This window comes from Triturus cristatus, chromosome 7 (assembly GCF_964204655.1).
Source record: "Triturus cristatus chromosome 7, aTriCri1.1, whole genome shotgun sequence".
Taxonomy (NCBI): domain Eukaryota; kingdom Metazoa; phylum Chordata; class Amphibia; order Caudata; family Salamandridae; genus Triturus; species Triturus cristatus.
In genome coordinates, this window is record NC_140590.1 from 821,350,724 (window position 1) to 821,367,809 (window position 17,086).

General features: G+C 44.6%; 1 protein-coding gene across 1 annotated transcript in view; it reads left to right on the plus strand.

Annotated features, from left to right (window-relative positions):
• PDGFRB (platelet derived growth factor receptor beta) overlaps positions 1-17,086 on the plus strand; it is a 213,585-nt gene that overhangs the window by 102,712 nt on the left and 93,787 nt on the right. The window contains exons 3-4 of the mRNA XM_085617731.1: positions 8,532-8,605; positions 16,774-17,070. Coding sequence (XP_085473857.1) covers positions 8,545-8,605; positions 16,774-17,070 — 358 coding nt within the window. The 5' untranslated portion in view covers positions 8,532-8,544. The remainder of the gene's footprint in view (positions 1-8,531; positions 8,606-16,773; positions 17,071-17,086) is intronic.

Sequence of the window (17,086 nt, forward strand, 5' to 3'; positions counted from 1 at the left end):
GGAACATTTTTGGGTGACTGAGGGCTATATGGGCGTTTAAGGCCATTAAGACTGCCAACATCAGTGTATTATTTCTGTCTGTCCATTAAACATCACATCTCCATAGAATCTGTCCACTGTGATAGGAAAATGAGCTGCCGAAGGGCACAGGCGCCATGAGTATGCGCTGAGTCATGAGAGCCGGCGAGGGTCGCTAAGAGTATGTGGCAATCCTGGGAAGTTTCCTGCAAAAATCCACTCGGATTTGTGCAAATGAAAAGGGTGGGAAATGTTAACATATGGAGCCGACTTGGGCTGGGGGAGGGGTCAGCTGCAACGTTCAGTTAAGCAGAGGAAATGAGGCAGACCCCAAGAGAGGAGATGATTACAGAAAGAGGAGTAAGACTAGACCATGGGGTAAGTGGAGGACAAGGAGATCGGAGGCAGGGTAAGACGGTGGAAAGTGTTTCATGTAATCAGGGCTCACCCTTTGAGGGAGACACTGAGGGCCAGGGACCTAGCAGGAGGGTGCCTGTGACTCCATAGGGAGCGCCCTAATGCAAAATGATGAGTTCCCCCGTGTAAAATATGTAGATGGACCCAGTGCTTAATTTGAACCAATGGTTTCTGGTGCTCGGCACTGGCACTTAATTGTCGACACTGGCACTTTTGACAGTCTGCCGCAAGGTGGTATTGTCTAAGATGACCATAACCACAGGTATTTTTAATTCAATATACATTAAAAATGACTTATTACCTGCCTCCCAAACCATTCCCATAGCTTTGGGGGCCTGAAATAGTCTGAATCGTCACACTTGCAGGAGTGTGATGGTTAGTAGTTGTGTTGTTACTGTCATTGGCAGCATGGCAGGGGCAATGGGTGGTGCAAGCTGCAGTGGTTTCCTGATGAGAGCCCTGATACTTACTTTTTATACAAATTAAACACTGTTTGGCTCCAGGCATTTCTGCCTCCAATGAGATACCTGCTCAAGCGTGAGAGAGGCAGCAACTAAAAGTGATATTTTAAATGATGACGTATTTCCAGTGCGGCAGTGTCTAGCGTCCTGGGGGAACTTCTAAATGCTCTACACAGCACGGGCGCGCGCACTGTCAGTTACATCACCGCCAACAGCTGTTTATGGAGTTCTATTAAAGATGAATTCATAGGAAAGGATGCTTCAGAATCAGACCTTGTGGAGAAGCAGCTGTGTGGCAGGAGTGGGTGGCAACACAGGCCTCGCTGCGCGGGCACAAAATGGAAGATAGCCTCACACCAGGATCTTTGTGCACAAGTGGACCTTTCCTTGTACACCCTTTGGTGACTTCAGAGGAGCCTTACTGGAGCCTAGAAGTCAAAGGAGGATGCCCCATTAACAGTCTGTGGGGCATCATGGACTGGAACAGATTGTTGCTCATTTCAATATCGTGTGACCCGACAGACCGGCAAGCCTGCCTTGTAGACTTCAACAGTAAACACACAACTTACCTCTCTGGCTAGTCCGGAACAAGGAAGCACCCAGGCTCCCCTTACCCAATCACAACGCTGCAATGCAGTGTTGCGATAGGTCTGACTGCCGTGGATTGGCGCTCAGATGGGGACTGGGGGCTGGGCATGTTCCCCACTAGGCTGTGTAATGTAGGCTGGTGGGGAACATGCAAAGTAAGCATGACTTTTTGGCCGGTCCGAGATGGCCGGCCAAGCAATCATGCACACTTGGAGTGTGCAGACCACTCCTCCCCCTTTGCCTCCAGCTCAGACCCGCCCCACTTTTTCCTACTCAAAGAGCAGTGGGGCGACGCGCCTCAATTTTAGCGGAGGAAACGCCCCTGCTCATTGTGACTTGGAGTCAGTTCTGCCCCATCCTCGCTGGCTACAGGGTAACAAGTGGTCGTGGTGACTGTGTGGTTTTAGTCCTGTAGAGCAAGCCTTTTTACCTGTAACCCTGTGAAGACCGTACCTTCTAGCAGCCCCTGTAAGGGTTAAGTGAACCCCACATGAATGGTGTCCTTTACCACCCTCATGTTTATAAAGCATGTCTAGGTGGCATATGTGTGATTTTTATGTTGTGTGAAGGGTTCAGGAGTAAGAAGGGTGAGTGGTGGTGTCCTTTCGGACATTACTTTGCATCTGTAATCTTTTATTGGGCTCGAACATGAGGGCAATCCACACTGACCAGGTCAAACAGGTATGACCTTGGAGTTTCTGCTATGGTCACCACCGAAATAAGAGGTGAAAAAGAAATTACATTCAGTGCCGGATTAAACGCTGTGGAGTCCCCTAGGTACTCAAAATTTCAGAGCCCTCCTCGCAAATTATCTCCTGATACCCAATGCCCCTTTTTTGTTATCTACAAACTGCCATCTTCCAGAAGATGAGCTCTCTAGAGACAAACTGTTATGTGAATCTTATGTCTCTGGTTTATGTACTTTAAGTTGTTAATGGGTACATTACATTAATTCAGTATTTTCTTTATAGAGTAAGGTCAAGTTTTCGTTTCTTTGAGTTGATTCATTTTTGTCTGTCTTTGGAAACAACATTTAAGAAAGCTTGATTGTAATTTTCTTTCAAGATCAAATGAATGTAGGAGTCTGGCCCATCAGCCGGTGCCTACTTTGCCTATTTTGTAATCCGGAACTGACTACATTTCATAAAGATTGGCAGATTCACTTGAGATTAAAAAATGAGGCACTGTGAGGCACTTTGATAGGAACATTCCAAAGGATGAACACTTACCTTTTGGTATGCTGCTACCATTAAGATATAAGTGAGGCTTAACTATAATTTAGTGTGAGAATATGATACTGACAAGACTAGACATATGTAATTGATGATATTGGATATATGTTGAAACATGGTTATAGATGAGGCAGGGAAATGTTGCTTATTTGGACTGATACAAACACCTTCAGGACTTTACACTTATGAGCAGATAGCAATTTGGAAAACATTATAGGCCCTGTTTATCAAGGTATTTGCATCACGCAACATGGTGCATCCGTGACGCAAACCCTAAAATGCAATTTATCAAGCCACTCAAGGCCGCTTTGAATAACCCTGCACGGCTTGATAAATCAGGAGTAACGCAGCACAAATCACGGTGTTGCGTTACTCTTCCCTGCGTAGGCATTCCATGGGCATTGTGTGCCATGGATTTTGATGCATTCCCAGATTTACCATTGCTGGTGGACTTGGGAAAGCACTAAAAAGCTATGCCTTTTCAGGTGAGGCATAACAAAGAGAAATATCTTCATTTCCCCACGCTACTTCCTCTTTCTATGTGTGCTGCTCTATGTGTGCTGCATTCTGCAGCACACCTAGATAGAAGAATATGCCTCAGGGGATTGTTTTTGTGCAGGAAGGTGCCACTTCTTGCACAAAAAGAATCCTGCATGCAACGCAGGCACCGTTGCACCAGGGTGCAAGGGTGTCTGCGTTAGTGCTAGGCAGCCCATTGTGTGTCAGTGCTAGGGAAAGGACAAGAACGCACCGTATTGTAATAAAACTGCAACGCAGCACAGCAAGGCGACTTGCTGCGGTGCACTGCATTACTTTTACATAAATAGGCCCTGACTTTGTTAGGAAATCCTATTATACGAGGTACACTGCCCTGAAGAAGCTACTTTGTATTGTCAAAATGTTTGCATGTGGCATTTCTATAGCGTAAACTAATCCACAAGGCAGCAGAGCAATGAACAGAATCAACGACTATACCATAAGTGTGATGAGAGGCAGCAGAAATTGGTGTAAGGTCTGTTGTGTCCTGTCTTCAGCATAAGCAAAGAAAATAACAGCACTATTCATTGATTCGTTACATGCAACGTGCCATGTGTATGTAGGTGTAGCTGTATAGTTATACCAGGACTAACAATTAGTACACAATACAAAATAAGATGTCTTTGGCTCTCGCGAATGGGTGTTAATCTCTACCCAGCACAATGACTCTCATTGTATTAGCCACTAAAGGATGAACATTGAGTTGCAAAGATCCTTACATAGGGCAGGTTAAATGCAGCTGTTTGAAACAGGCACATAAAACACTGAACTAATGGCTAGCATCAAAGTGTTTGACCTGCACTTTACTCAAGGATCTCTATAACATAAACATGCATTCATTGAACCTCCTAGAATCCGAACTCATGACCTGCAAGTTACACACCGCACCCTGCAGACACCGCATTGAGACTATAAACTGCACTCTCATGGCTCAGACCTGTGACCAGCAGATTAAAAGCAGATCTCTGCAATACGTGCATCAAATAGTCTGGTTGTGATGTCAGTATTAGCGGTTCAGGGGTGACTTTTCACATTATTGCCAGGTTTCTGAGCTGCCTTGTGGTGGTGTGTTTTGTCTATTATATTACGGACTGCCACTAGGTTGAGTGAGAGTGTATTTTTGTTCATGTATACGTTTGTTGTCAGGGAGCTTTGGATAGTTGTGTGTATCAATTGCGTAGACTTTAGGACAGTAGCATGCGTGCTGCTATTGTTAAGCTGCAGTTTCAGGGCCGTATGTTTGGCTGTGTCCCTGTAGTTGTTGTTTTTGGCTTTTTTTTGTTTTTCATTATTTTGTTGCCCCTTACTAACACTGTCTTCCTTCAGTGGACGAGTTCATGCTCATTTCATATGGGTTTACAGTGTAACCGATTCGTGGCCATTGATTTGATGGTTTTTAGGGCAGGTGCTTGTCTTCCTAAATTACATTTTGGACCCAGTCGTCCCACAAGGATCATGGATTGTGCATGACTTGTGGGAGGCAGTCAAGAGTTGGTGGTTAAAGTCTTGTCCCTTCTAGCAAAACGTTTAAAATGTTAAAGGTGATGCCCCATTCCTTGCTAGCAATCTTAATCCCAGAGTACCACTGTTCAGAACCACAGATGTGGGTTCTCTCCTTCCTGTGCAGCGTGTCTTGTGTTACAAACAGGACTTGCAACAGAAGAATCTGGCATTTACAGGGGCATAGCTATCAATGGTGCAGCAGGTGCAGTGGCAGCAGGGTCCAGAGGGAGGATGCCCCCCCCCCATGACTTTCTTTCACAGTCCAACCAAGGAGATTTATTTTACTTATATTAGGGCCCATGGACGGTTGATACACCAGTGGCCTTTTAGAGGAGACACTAAAAACTGTTGTTGCATTTAACGGGCTCGTGCAGTGTGCAGGGATGACCAACCATTGTAAATGTGAGGGCATGTACAAGGAAGAGAAGGACCCCTCCCCATTGATGAAGATTGCTGTTAGGTAATCAGAGTAATGCAGGTGGCTGGCAGACCAGCCGAGCCTACTCATCCCCTAAATCCATCCTTCTTATGGCCCTAGTTACGTGTTAGGTGGAACTCCGTGCTGAGATCCCCAGCGGCTAGGATTATTGCTACTGGCCAATATCTCCACATGGAATTTTGCCCATTACTTGATAACCCCCTTCGAATGGGGAATAACATTGTGGACACGGGTTTCCTCCCAGAGTTCTGCATAGTATTCCATATTCTGAAAGGTTTGACGCCCATATTTACCACCTACTCAAGGGTCTCTGTGTGGGGCAGAGGTGGGGGGGCGTGGGGGGAGGGGGAGTTGTTGGAGGGGACACTTTTGTCGGAGAAACAGTTTGGCAGGGGCTGGGGAACACGGTTTGGCCGGTGCTACAGCCAGAGCCTGGTGTGATTTTATTGTCCAGAATTACCAGCTGGTAAAGTTGAGTGCAGCGGTGTGGTCAGACAGACGTGTGTCCCACCCAGGTATACTTCTGAGACTGACTCGTAGTGAGGCCCTTAATGTGCAGCCAGGAGCCAATCAAGTGTTATTAGAGCAGTGAGTACCGCCTTTAAAACACGAAAATATTCTAACTGCAGTCTCAGCCTTGTCTGTGATTACATATGTTTATACAACACTATTAAGTCCTAGAGCCCTCACGCTGTACTTTGCGAAAGGGGACAGATGCATTCAATTACAGACTGTACTTCCCCTGTCTGGCAGGCCTGATGGCTCCTTACGGGAAGACGGACATGAAAGAAAGGTGACATTCGAATAGTATAGAATGTATCATATGAACAACTGGAAAACAACATCGAAACAACGTCAAAAGAGGCTGCGTGCGGTGTTTATGTCTCCATTTATTTCGACGGTTGTTGTGTGACGTACATCTAAAGAGCTCTGACGAAGTAAAACAGGAGCATATTATTGGTGCTGTATAAAACCGCTCAGCCGAGCAGCGCAGTGAGGAGAGAGGTGAGAACCCGGCCCCGCGGCCCCCCGCCCCCCCCCCCCTGCACCTGTCACGAGGCAGGGGAGTCCGTCAGGCCCGGCCCGGTCTGCTTGAATAGCGACCCGACTTGTTTAGTTTCTCAGGCCATTAAGAGGCATGTCAGGGGCTATTGCGCGGTAATAAGGGAAGGAAAACAGCCCTCCCCACTGAGGCCTATTGCTAGCGTGACTCGCAAATATTTGGAATGTAGGGGAAATGCTGAGTGTGTGGGCTCTGGCTCACTGGGACGCAATGTGTGGGAATGTGACAGCATGTGACCCATTGTGTGCCGCAGAATAACCTCCCCAGGAATGTGAGCAGCGCAAACCCACGTTCTCCGCGGAGCTGGAGGGGCGCACGCGCCAGGGAGTTTAACAAAACAAGTGAACTGCTGAATCCATTCCCTTTCCTGATCCCTGGTGCATCAGAGGAAATGTGGCCAAATCTACAGAACACCATTCAGGCAACATAGAGTTAAGTGTGTAAATCAAAAGGGAACGACAAGGAGGAAGGGAAGGAAGAAAGGAGGAAAAGGAAATAATGGGAAGAAAGAAAGAAAGAAAGAAAGAAAGAAAGAAAGAAAGAAAGAAAGAAAGGAGGGAGGGAGGGAGGGAAGGAAGGAGTGGCTGGCTGGCTTTTGCATCAAATATGAATACACTTCATTGCCAAAGTGCACTTGGAATGTGAGTGCAGAAAAGCATTCCAAACTCATTTGGCCCCGCATATTTTTAGCCTTCTAATCTGGTAGTGGCAGGCAAAGAAAAAGTGTGCTGGAACTGTCCTAACCCAGAGGTGTTCAATTACGAATTGGGAGAAACCAGCACCAATGTAAAAATGCTCATCTTTTTTTTTTTACCTCCCTGGGTTACACATATTTTTCTTGGGAAAAACATTTCCCTACATCCCAACATGTTTGGTGGTGTTTCCTTTCTCTTCCCACCCTGATGAGGGATTTGTTTGAGCTCTTTGCAGGAGCCAATCTCCAAGTATTTCTAGGAGAAGAAAAGATCGGATAACAGTTTACAAGTTCTCACTAAATGTCACGTTTGAGGGTGTTTTCAAGTTCAGACGGCTAACAAAACCTTGTAATGACCCCTTGCTACACTTTGCGTGGGAGTTACGTTTTGTGTAATTGTACACAGCTGTGGTGTGTAATTACAAGTGAGGGAATGGTTACACCCCAGGTGCCCTCTTGCAAAGACTCGGCAGGCACAAATCCGGACATTTTTGGCCCTAAGCATATATTTATGGTGAAAAGTTCATTTGTAAATCAGTCATTATTTCATATGGGTAATGGCACTGCTGGGCTATGGTAGAGAACTTCATAATGTATAGCATACCAACCAATTGCCTATAGGAGGAAGCATTATATGACGATGTCTTCTGCTCTCGTGGTTGAGAGGAGTGCCTTTAGACTTATTTATCTATCAGCAAACTTATACAATTGAGGAATCAATAAATGAATCTATTGTGCCACGAGTTGTTGACAGCTCCTGCATCTTTCAGACTCTCGGAGCTATACTCTTCTTGGGCGCTACATATAAATGTCTTATGAGCTTTGTCCTAAAGAAGACCCTATGAACGTTGTGTAGTGGGGTCAAAACATTGACTTAATGAGTGTTGTTCACCTAATTCACTCTTATTTTGCAATTGTTACATTTGACAATGTTATTTTGGAGAGTGATGTCAGCAGCCAAACCTTTGGGTGTCTGTGTTTCCATTTTATGTGTTCAAACACCCCAACCACATGTACAATGCACCCGTGCTACTTTCACCTTCATGTAACACCAATTTTTTTCCCACATATGGAAAATTGTGGTTCTTGACATAAAACCATTGATCTGTTGGTGGTGGGTTCCTCTTTATTTATTAGTGGCATTCATGGCCTTGGTTGATTCTTATTGATCCCACACTTGTATACGTGTACTGATAAAAACATCTGAAGGCACCCCTCTATACCTACATTGACCTAAAATACCCATATTCCTATGATACCAAGTTACCCCTGACTCTTTTTATAGGCTTCTCACGTAGGCCACTGTGAGTTCAACAAAGCTATCATGGTCACCACCTAAAGCACTCTCATTTAAACCTTGAGGTGTTTACTCTAATTTTCAGCAAGCCTGTGAATGCTGCTAGTCACGTGCAACAATAACAAAATGCATTGCTGAAGAAAAACAGAGGGGCACTTAGGAAGTTTGCACTATAAACTGGACACTGCCTTTTAGTAATGTCTGAAACTGGAATTAACCAGAATGTATTCTGAAATAAGGTCTTCCATCTTCTTAATTTTGCCAATTATTACCCTCTCACAGGTGTGGGTGACACATGTGGGAGCATCTTCCAGCCATGGCCATAAATTGGATGACACCTCTCTGCATTCTCACAGGTGAGTCCAATGTTTGTGAGTCTTAGCGTGCAGGTTCACTTGCATGCAGACAACATCCAGACTCCTTCTTTTTGAGTCCGCATTTTTGTTTTTTTGCGGCCATCGCCTGGATGTTGAAACTCAATGGTCTAGTTTGATATGTCATACATATTTTTGAGGTTCAATTAATTTCAGTCACTAGGGTTCAGAATTCGAATCAGTATTTCATAATCTCGAATTTTCACTGACTAGCAAGTTGTGGCGCCAATCAAAGGCATCTACACTATCAATTGGTCAATTCACGGCCTGATTGACCAATAGGAACAATGATCCACAGAAACTCGAAATCCGGATAAATATTTGGAATTTCTAAGCAAGTGCCTTGGATTTTTCAAATTCCAAATGAATAATCAGAACTCCAAATATCTATTCAATTGCATTTTATCTTTGGCATTTAAACAAGACAGCAGTCCCTTACTCTAATCACTTGTGCCTAATTGGAATTTACGTTGAAAATGGATATGTAAATGGTAAGGATCAATATATCACAGCTGGAGAAAATTCCTTAGGATCAGTTATTTTGTAATTTCAAAAATCAGACCTGGGTTTGGCATATTCCACACCTCTTGTCATCATTGCACCATTGGCTATTAATATATAAGGAAGTATTTGATGAAAGAAGTTATATTCATGAGAGGGAAGACATACGTGAATAATGTCTGAAGAGTACACACAACATTTTGAATATATGGTGTGCCTGAGAAGTTGCAGTGCACTAGGGCCAGAACCACAAAGGAGTGGAAACTGAGTGAAACATAATTTATCTAGAACTGGCTATGAGGGTGCAGTGCATTGTAACTCTTTAATATAAGACATATAACTAATACAGTTTCTAAGCTTGTTTACAGTACAGGATACATTTAGCATAGATAATATGATAGTCAATGCATAATGCAACAAAGACAAAAAGGGAAGGGAGGACTAGCAATTTTTTACGGAGTGAAACAGGTGATCTATAAAATTATAGATGAGTAACAGTGAATTATAGGGAGGTTTTTTACAGAGGGGTTCTGAGTGGTGTCAAATAGACAACAAGAGCGAGGCTTGCGTTGTCTATGATGTCACTCCGAATCCCGAGGTGAAAAACATCCCCGTAATTCACTTTTTACCCATCTATAATTTTATGTTACCTATGACCTTTAAAATCATCTGCGCCTGCATTCAATTACTGTGCAGGGGCAGAGGATAATGGGAGAGCTATACATAACATGCCCTCTCCTCCCTGACAAAAAAGTGAGAAATAAATATCTTGCCTGCTATCCTTAACCAAAACCCACTACCTGTGCTGCCTTCCTCCCCCTCCTGCAGCTGTGTTTTCTGCTGTCAGTCAAAGCAGACAAGCAGAGCTGCGCGGAGCGGCTCTCAGGGAGCCCCGTGGCCTGGCCTAGAAGGCCTATATGAAATTACAGCTTTTGATAACCAATATTGTATTCAACTGTTGTGATGCCATAGCAAGGAGTTATGACTTTCAGAAACTGAATTAACGATAGAAGCTCTCTATAAGAGCCATACATGACAATGTATTCGTAGCTTGGAACTTGTTGTAAATACTGTGTGGCTATTTTACATCTGTACTAGCAGAAGCTGATACAAGTTGCGTACTCGTGAGTGCATATATTTACCAACAAAAATGACAGTGGGTGAGCATGTGATACTGTCTAATTTCAGTTAGCAAGCTGCTAGAAGTATCATTCAAATTACACATTATGATTATGGATGGTTCAGCTTGGGGGATTTTTGCTGAGAGCGAGAGATGGGAACCTGCACTTCACTTCTTGAAAGGTCTTTGAAAGATTATCACTAATGTTTCCCGACACGGTTGATAAATAAGAGAGAAGAGTATATTTATTTTCTCTTTTTGTCCAATTAGCTGTTCATGGTGAATGGTCATTTCGGGACTGACCAGACATTTATGTGCAATAGGATAGGAAGAGTATACATCATAGCTATAGAAAGTGAATTTCTATTAGTGGAATTGTTAGATTCACATTTGTAGTTCCATATTTATTATATCCGCATTGGTTAAACCTAAAGTAGTCAATAATTCTCTCATGCTGCGCGTCTCAAAAGGCTGTATCTTCGAGTGTGGCGCTCTGCAACTTCCATGTTGGATTGTGGGGTAGGGGAGTGCGCTTTCCCCAGCTGAATCCCGCCTGTGTGGCTTGTGATGTGAGACTTTTCAGCCTTGGTAGTCAGTGTGGGTTACAGGAGGACATATGGACGTAAAACATGCAATGAAGTTTAGTCTCAGGTACAGGTCATGCAGAGGCGAGATAAATGAGAAGGTTCTGATGCCTGAATTATGCTTCCTCTATATGTCCTGCAGATCTCATTGCTGAAACCAGTGAGTCGAGTTCTTGGAATTGAGTGATGTTGGTGCATGAAGGACGGGGGATATGATCTGTCAGGGGATACATCCAACACACTCTCAGGCCATTGCACTAACTGGGCTGACAGTCAGTTTAGGAAACTGAGTTGTTCCAAATTGGGGCATATATGCTGCTCAGCTCAATTGGGCATCCACCTAGTCGGCCCTCAACTAATGCATATCTACCATCTTTGTCTCACAGTACGGTACGTGGTTGAAAGGGAATACCGGCTTTTATACAAATTACGGCTCCACTGGAATATGTGGAAATATCTGCCCTCTCAGCATGTCTTAAAGCTTCTATTTCTATAATGTGGGTGTCAGGACAGAAACGTCTTTTGCACAGTGATAGACATGTACCCCCGACCTTAGTGCCCCAGCCGCAGTGATATCTGGATCATTGGTAATGATTTTTGGTTATGAGCAAACATGTGTGAACCTCTTGTCAGCCCCATGGCCTGTATTTGGGGCTATCAGAATTGGAGATTGCCCTGTTGTGATAGACTGCCCCCTGGAGGAAGAGCTAAGAAAACTAGTGGGGACTTCAACAGTGGGCAACTTCCAGAATCCGAACTTCAAAGACATAGACACTAAATCAAAAGCTTGAGACTCTCAAATTGTCAAAAAAAAGCTGTACATCAGCGTGGAGAAGCTCAGCACAAGTTCTACCTGTTATGACCAGGACTGGGGATAAAGTGTCTGCTGGTCTCCTATGCTGGGCGAGGAGAATCAAGAACATTCGCCTGGAGCATTAACTTCTGCCTGACCCAAGACCAGTGGGTTCTGTGAGTTGAAGGTGACTGCCTGAAGGGAGCGAGGTCTCGTTGTAGTCCTACAAAGAGGCTTCTGGGAGCCGAGCATGAGCTTCTGTTCTGTCAAGAACAGCATGCGATTGGGTCTTCTGCCTGTTTGTGCTGTGCGACCCCTGTATTCTAGATGGGGGCAGCAGAGAGGACTGGACTGCCACACCATTCAGGCCACTAGCCTATGTGTGTTGTGAGACCCCAAAGCCAGCAGGGGACAGCTGCTAAGATGAAGGGTCACTGTACTGGTGCGTACTGCCAGGAAGGAAGGGATGTTGCCCCTGGTAGTGCTGCGACCCAAAGAGGACTGTCACTTTACCGATGATGCTAAGCAATCCCCATATTTCTTGAGGGAGAAGACTAAGGGCCGTCTCCCATGTGCACTGTGAAGATCCCTTGCATGTCAGTAGAAGACCAGAGTCCAGGAAGGGGCTGTCACCCTAGGACAGCATGCAGATGCAATCACCAGCGATTTGTGACCCACAGAGATAGAACCAAGTTTCACCTACTTGAGCCTGGAAGCACCTAAGACCAGCCCCAGGTGAAGAAGAAGACTTACCACCGAATTGGAGGAGCACCCTGGATGTCTGTCACTGCAGCTGCAGATTCCAGAGTCCTGCACCCCACTGGGCCAGGAAGATGCAACCAAGGACTCTGGACTGCTGTCCCAGTGAGTGCAGTTGTGACTGGTACCGGGGCATCGGGCCCAGGGACAATTTGCTCTGACTGACGCACCCAGGCCCTGAGACACGTTGACTTTTTCTAAAAGCCCTCGTAGAACTTTTAAGACTGGAACTCACTAGTGGGCCCAGCTTGAATGTTGCCACATGTGAATGAGGAATAATCATCATCCGTTGAGTGGAAAGTGGGAGAGGAGCTGACCCGGGTAATGCTTGCAGGCCTGCCTTAAGAAGCCTGCATATATTATTTGCAGTGTGTTGTATTGTACTTAGTGTTAGCCCATAAATACTCCGTTTTACATAAAAGCAAGTATTTGAATGGACAATCATTTATTGGTGTTGCTAGGTGTGTCTTGAGTTGTGAGTCTTTGTCCACCTTAAAGCAACCTCCTCCCTAAGAAGCCATGGACTGCTCGATGCGGACTATCACTGAGAATCAGGTGCTGAAGGGGCCCAGTTTCTCAGAGCTTATTGTGGGCCAGGGCCTGTGGCATGCGGAGCAAAAGGCCTCAGCCACCATGGTTGGGCACAGTATTTCTGGCTTTCCCCGTGGCCCACTGAAAGGGATTCTGACAGTGGGATTCTTGGAGTAATGCACGAATATATGGTATATCTCTTGCTTACGGTGTCCATACCTCTATGACTTGTAATTAGTCAGCAGCATTTTTCTATAGATGAGCTAGTGTTGTTTCTCTATTGATATGTGTATTTCTCCATTTAGTTGCTATTGACTGTAGTTGTGAAGCCACACCTAAGGCAGCAGCCTTGGAAGGGAATTCGGTCCAGCCCACAAACTACCTAAGGAGACCAAATAAATGGGGCAAGCAGCCCCCGTCCAAACTTATGACAGCAAATAGATAACATCTTTTGGAATGTGAGCCGTTTTTGGCTCCATATGCAGTTCTGTCTGCCGCCCTAGCATTGCTATGGTGTGGTTTCGCCTGTTTAAATAGTGGCACAGTTACGGAAGTATGGAGTGTGGGTCTTCTCGTCTTTAAGTAGGAAAACATGTACTATGGGCCCCTTGATCTCAGGAATATGTTAATAACACAGATTCAAATGAATAGGTGTGGCCTTATTTCTGAACTCCTAGGTATTGTGAAAATATAATCCAAACAGAAGAAAATCTGTGGTAGTACATTTGTACTACTTTTTAGGTCTCGCCTGACCCAGCGCATGCGCTGGTCTGGCGAGACTTATTGAGAGGGCTCCAAAAAGTGCTACCAGGCCAGCCTAGAGCTACAGTGCATGTGCGCGGGCGCGCACGCCGCGCTTTTCCGCAATTACTTTCACTCTCGCGGCTGCTTTGATGTTTGATCGCGATCATTTTCGCGGCGGCATGGCCGCTTGGCATAGCCAATAGGTCTCGCTTTTGGGACCTTATAAGTATTTAGTTATGCAACTGTTGCATGGCTAAACATCTATAAGATCCCAAAGGCGAGACCTATTGGCTATGCCAATGCTTGTTGCTATTTGCAGTGAATAACTCTCGTTTGTGGGCTGGACTCTCTGACCAACATGGGAATATTATATTTGAGCAAAGGTTAAAACGATGTGTAGCAGCAGGTACTTCTTCACCTCAAAGAGCACGGAAACTGACGTGAAAAAACACAATCTATGCTTACCTCTCATGTACAAACTTACTGCCCATGCTTCATTAAAAAGAACACAAAACATTACTACTCCATCCATGCTTCTGTATAGAGTATTTTATTCTGCACCTCTTACGGTATACATCTCTCAAAGGAATCCCTTGGAAGAGAGCATGTCCACGCTTAAAAGCTAACATTTTAAGCAGCAGAAATGTAACTACTAAAAAAAAAAAATAGCAACAGTAATGCATTTCGCTACGTGTAAGGTTGAAATAAATGCAAACTCACTTGGACTCTTCTAGAGTTTTGTACCTACATTTTTACGGTAAATACAGCCCTTTCGCAGTGTGCTTTTCCCTCTAAGTGGGGGTCACTTGGCACCTTGCTACCAGATGCTTTTGACAATTTACTTTCAAACCGCATTCATCTATTTGGTGAACTGCTGAAGCAGCAAACTGTGTTTGTGAAATCGGTGAATTTTTCAGTTTACAATTTCAGTTTTTTAAAGAATGGTAAAGAAAAACACCCCTGAATCCTTGCTAGTCTGATGATTGCTTAGACAACTTTTTTCAGAAAACAAACAGATCATAGAAGGCCTGATAGCAACCAACACAATCCAATAGGAAGTGGCAAGTAACTCAGCAGGAAATCAATAAGGAAACCATAAAGGAACACTGACAAGTGGATTGCTTCCAATATGGTGTCGAGATTTTTTTGTTTCCTGTCAAGTCAGTGTCTTGTGTAGTACTGTTACTTCCTCATCCTGTTGTTGGAGGGGGGGGGGGGTCATAATCCTCAGAACTCAAAGTAACTCTGGTCCAGGACAAACAGCATCATGTGCATTAATGAACTGTTTGTATATTCAACACAACGAATATTCCCCTGTTTGGCTCGGTGAGCCCATGCCAATGGCAGAAGGGCTCTAGACTCGTGCCTCTAACATAACATATAACATAACACAACAGGACATAAACATATACTTTCTAGGCTGGATAGCATCCATATAACACAATAAATGCTACTGGAAATCTCAAAATCGCAGTTTTTCAATAGGTCTAATACTTTTGTAAATTCAAGTAGGTCCCATCAAAACACAAAAGACTAAGGGGCCGGATTTTGAGTTTAGGGGACAGGTTACTCCATCAGACATGTGAAGCTTATCCCGTCTGCCGTATTACAAGTGCCATAGAATAAAATGGACGTGTAATGCGACGGATGGGATATCCGTCACGATTGGCATGAATCTGGACCTAAATGCTATGTTATCTTGATGGCATTTATCTAATGCATATGTTTCCATTAGTTTGAGCTCTTAGCACTGTCGATTGTCTGGTGGCATCCTTAACGTTAAATCAGGCTCCATCACTGGCCAGAGTCTGATAATTCTTGGGAAGATATGGTCCATGTATCAGAAATAGGGGATGGGGCTACTCACTTAGCATCAGGTTGATCATTTAACCAAGTTGTTCCTGGGATATTGGTTATCCTGTTGGCTAGTTTGAAAGGCACTTTGAAGTCATTGGCCTGTGCGTGTATAATGTTGCTGTCAAACAATTCAGGTCTGGCAGGTTTACTGATTGCTTGTGTTTCTCTAATTTACCAATTGCTTTGTCTTGCAGTTAGAGATCGTATAAGTCTGGGTTTTACATGGTGTTACAGGGTTACTAATCACAACAGTCAACATTATGGCGTATGTTAAAAGTATTGACTGTATGTAAGTTGTTCTGTTTTATCTTGGCTTTTGTTTTTGTGTGTGATATGTGTTGATAGTTGGTACAGTTAGAAACCCTCTCGATTGGCAACTGTAAAGCATATGCGAGTTGTGTTGGATACATATGGAGTGTTCGATCTAAAGTGTTGTTTTTCACCTTTATAGGTGGTGTTTCTTTTCCGCATGTACTGTTGGAAGCAATGTGATAGCATCTGTAAGGCATCTCTCCACCGTGTTGTGTGGAGTGTTTTATTAATGTCTGCTTTTAGTATCCTACACGAGAAGTTGAGATGAAGTCCTTGAATCAGGATCAATTTTGTACTTTCGAGAGGGTTCTAGTATAATATCTGGAATATCTGCAGAGTGTCAGGGGGTAAGCATAGGGAACAGCTAAGACCTGTCACTGGAAATGCATGAAAACTAGTACACTTAATTCCTACTATGCTTCCAACAGCAGATAATGGGGCCGGTCTTGACTAGTTAAAGTCAATAAGACAATTATAACTTATATGGTGTCCATTTTGGGCGCATTAATGGGCATTTTGCTGCCAAGCTAAAAAGTATTATTACAGATTTGTTCATGTTGGAGGTGGGTGCTTTTGCTCTGAGATGCTTTGTATGGCTGTCTTTGTCAGGGTAAAGAGACAATTCGAGCAAAGTTGGTGAGTTTGTTGATAGGTTCTTCCTGTGAAACAGAACCAGCCCTTAAACCATAGTCAAATAGGAGCAACGTCCTCCACTCACTCTCCCCCATACACAGAACACTCCTTTATCCCCATACAGACTTGCACTTAGAAGGGAGAAAGAGGGAGTGGGGGTGGGCATTGGCTGTGCATGGCTTCTCTGTTCTAGATTCCTTCCCCAATCTACTGATCACAAATAGGACTGTGGCTGGTGCGACTGATTCATTCTTGGGAGAATTGTGTTAACCTGTTAGCATGTTGTTCACATCCCCTACTCTCTCCTCTCTTGAAGGTTTGCTGGTGGTGTCTGGAAACCCCAGGCCTCGCATCGTTCCGAGCACTCCCCCTGAGCTGGTCCTGAATCTCTCCAGCACCCTCTCCCTGGCGTGTGAGGGAGAAGAGATGGTGGCCTGGAAGCATGACACGAATCCACTGGACTTACCGGTGAAACGCAAGGGAAGCGTCTTCTCCAGCACGCTCACGCTGAAGAACCTGACGGGCCTGGACTCAGGAAAGTACAGCTGCTACTACAACCACTCCCAGGATGAAGAGCACCGGGAGGCTGACGTGGTCTACATCTTCGTACCAGGTGACCGAGTTTCCAC